At 48.2% G+C, this 3,539-nt stretch overlaps 1 protein-coding gene across 1 annotated transcript; it reads right to left on the bottom strand.

The window, feature by feature from the left end:
* Positions 1–214: 214 nt before the first annotated feature.
* Positions 215–1,951, bottom strand: LOC119353542. The gene has a single exon (XM_037620163.1). It carries the CDS (start codon positions 1,785–1,787, stop codon positions 1,401–1,403), a length of 387 nt encoding a protein of 128 aa, XP_037476060.1. The 5' UTR covers positions 1,788–1,951; the 3' UTR covers positions 215–1,400.
* Positions 1,952–3,539: the final 1,588 nt, after the last annotated feature.

Raw genomic sequence — 3,539 nt, 5'->3', positions numbered from 1 at the left:
ATCTGTAACCATAAAGTCTGTCTTCAAACTCCCCCAAACATGTCCATGCACTTCACAACTCAACAAAGTATTGTGAAATCATAGGTGCATCCATCGGATCGTACCTCGTGTACATACTTTTCTGACAAGAGCAACGGCGTGTTTTAAGACGCATAGAAACATAAAAATAAATAGAGTTACTCAAATGCTCTGCTCAAATTCAGGCCAACAATATTTCATTCATATCTGATATTGATTACAATATGACTCGATAGTCGGTACATCAAGGACTTGCTTAGCTTAAAGCTTCACTCACACATACACACAAGAGTTCACCAACCAATGCTACTCATCAGAAACTGCAACTTTAACTCACCACGACGCCAGTGCCTAAGAATCCAATTCAGCCAAGATTAATTTTACAGGAGAGTCAGCATAGTCTCCAAACGCTAGGCAGCTCACATGATTACTGTGTGTATCGACAAGTTCAATTCTACTCCTTTTTCCTGCTACAAGCCGGGTAGCAAACGGGCATTTTGCATTTTGCGGCGAGTGCGTTTTATGCTCTGTCTCGTGCGGGAATTGCAGTACATGAGTTTCCTTTTTAGGCTCATCTGCTTTACTTTGATTTATTGAAAATGCCCTTTATTCACTTAAACCCTTAACTTAGGACCAGGTGTGGATGCAGTGGTAACTATGTCGTACACATCTTAACAAGGTTTTTGCTGCCTAGACTAGATGGAGACTCTGCTGACACTCTAGTAAAATTACTAATGACTGAACGGGATTCAAAGAACACTAGAAATCTTGGTAAGCAAGTGCAGAACCTAGAGGGACAAAGATTAAATGAAACTTATGTGTGCATGGTTTAGGAAGCAACTAAAAGACTAGGGAAGGCGTAATACCACTGGACGCAGCCAAGGAATTGGTTGCTTCCTTGGTGCTGCAACAGCAATGACAGGCAATGGCGATTGGTTTTGCTTCGGAACCTTGCAGCTGAGCTCCCCCATCCCCCTTCTTGCGCGCAGAGTTGAAGCTGGAGCCGTCTTCTTCACACCGGGCACAGCAGCAGTGACAGGCAATGGTGTTGAGCCGACGAAAGAGCGAGCCTTGGAAGCGACGGGACGAGAGACCTTCTTCACGGGCGCAACAGTAGTGGCAGGCAGGCAGAGTGGAGCCTTGGAAGCCGGGCGCTTGCGGTGGTGGCAAGCGGACTCCTCGTCTTGAGCCATCTGGCGTCCACGGGCACGGATGGCGCACCGGACACTAACGGGCTCAGTGCCAGCAGCGGCCAGCAAGGTGGTGGCAGGCCCAGGGCGCGCGGCGACGGCAACATCGGAGGCATGGAAAGCGATGGGCGCCGTCGGCGCTGGGCTAGGTTCTCCGTGGTCGACACCCTTGAGGTGGTGAACGAGTTGGCACTAGGCACGGACGGGATCAGCACGGGCGGCGGTGGCTGGAGCAGCGACACCAGATGCGCCCGTGGCGGCGTGGCGACGGGGACGCCCTCCGTGGTGGACGCCGTGGTGGCGGAGTTCTTGGACGGCTGCGGCGGCCTCCTTGGCGAGGCCGTCTTCCTGGAGACGGCGCTGGAAGTCGGCGTCCCAGCGGGCGAGGGACTCCCGGGACTCACCGGAGGCCTTGGCCAGGCTGTGCTTGGTCCAGTACTGGAGCACCCTCTCGAGGGCGCGCGAGGGCACCCGCATCTCCAGCGGGCGGGCTTGGGCGGCGGCCGGGCGATAGTCCCACGCCGGAGCGACGAGCACCTTGCCGTCGGCGCTGCGGAGCTGGAGCACCTTGGCCGCCATCGATGGCGTGCCTAGGTCTGGAGATCGGGAAGGTGGGCGAGCAGATCGAACTGGAGCTGCTGCTCCCGCCGCCGCTGCCCATTTATTCAGGGGTGAGCTCCTGATTCTTGCCCAACTCGGATTGGAACTGTCGCCGGCTGGATTGGAACTGGGATCGAACTCAAGCTCGACCGCGGCAATCTCACGCGCTGTTTTTAACTGAAGAAATAAGAAGTAGAACGTCTTCAGTTTCTCAGTCAATAAATATGATTTCTTCAGTTAAAAGACCTGGACGCCTCTGCATCCTATTGACGAATTTCTATCATAAATAGGAAGAGGATGGAAAAGGCAGATAGAAAATTCATTTTAGGGAAATTCGGTGGTTCAAAAATCAATCTTAGTTTGTATTGGTCTTAAGCACATCCCAAAATGAGGTGTATCAACCGCATAATTGTTTTTTAGGAAATCACATAATTCCTGAAGCTACTAAATTTGACATGTACTGATGTTGTTGTTTTCTTCTTCTCAAAATATGGTTCTACTTCAGACACAAAATTTCCCTTCTACTAAATGTGCTTTTCGTTAATGAAAATGTGCTTCTTAAAGAGGAGCCCAATAAAAATGGTAGTGGATTCCGACGTCCTCGCACGTCACAGACCCGTCATAACTCTTCTCGTCGCTCGTTGCAACATTGCCGCATTGATGGGTGCAACTTCCCCGTGGGCGGTTGTAGCTGTTGGAAATATGCCCTAGAGGCAATAATAAATTGGTTATTATTATATTTCCTTGTTCATGACAATCGTTTATTATCCATGCTAGAATTGTATTGATAGGAAACTCAGATACATGTATGGATACATAGACAACACCATGTCCCTAGTAAGCCTCTAGTTGACTAGCTCGTTGATCAATAGATGGTTACGGTTTCCTGACCATGGACATTGGATATCGTTGATAACGGGATCACATCATTAGGAGAATGATGTGATGGACAAGACCCAATCCTAAGCCTAGCACAAGATCATGTAGTTCGTATGCTAAAGCTTTTCTAATGTCAAGTATCATTTCCTTAGACCATGAGATTGTGCAACTCCCGGATACCGTAGGAGTGCTTTGGGTGTGCCAAACGTCACAACATAACTGGGTGGCTATAAAGGTACATTACAGGTATCTCCGAAAGTGTCTGTTGGGTTGGCACGAATCGAGACTGGGATTTGTCACTCTGTGTAAACGGAGAGGTATCTCTGGGCCCACTCGGTAGGACATCATCATGTTGGAAATATGCCCTAGAGGCAATAATAAATTGATTATTATTATATTTCCTTGTTCATGATAATCGTTTATTATCCATGCTAGAATTGTATTGATAGAAAACTCAGATACATGTGTGGATACATAGACAACACCATGTCCCTAGTAAGCCTCTAGTTGACTATCTCGTTGATCAATAGATGGTTACAGTTTCCTGACCATGGACATTGGATGTCATTGATAACGGGATCACATCATTAGGAGAATGATGTGATGGACAAGACCCAATCCTAAGCATAGCACTAGATCGTGTAGTTCGTATGCTAAAGCTTTTCTAATGTCAAGTATCATTTCCTTAGACCATGAGATTGTGCAACTCCCGGATACCGTAGGAATGCTTTGGGTGTGCCAAACATCACAACGTAACTGGATGGCTATAAAGGTACACTACAGGTATCTCTGAAAGTGTCTGCTGGGTTGGCATGAATCGAGATTGGGATTTGTCACTCCGTGTAAACGGAG

This window comes from Triticum dicoccoides, chromosome 2A (assembly GCF_002162155.2).
Source record: "Triticum dicoccoides isolate Atlit2015 ecotype Zavitan chromosome 2A, WEW_v2.0, whole genome shotgun sequence".
Taxonomy (NCBI): domain Eukaryota; kingdom Viridiplantae; phylum Streptophyta; class Magnoliopsida; order Poales; family Poaceae; genus Triticum; species Triticum dicoccoides.
The sequence above is the reverse complement of the archived record's forward strand: the minus strand, read 5'-3'. Positions and strand labels throughout refer to the sequence as shown.

Bases quoted from the DNA above. Each gene is read 5' to 3' on its own strand.
- LOC119353542 (XM_037620163.1), bottom strand. From the start codon at position 1,787: ATGGCGGCCAAGGTGCTCCAGCTCCGCAGCGCCGACGGCAAGGTGCTC.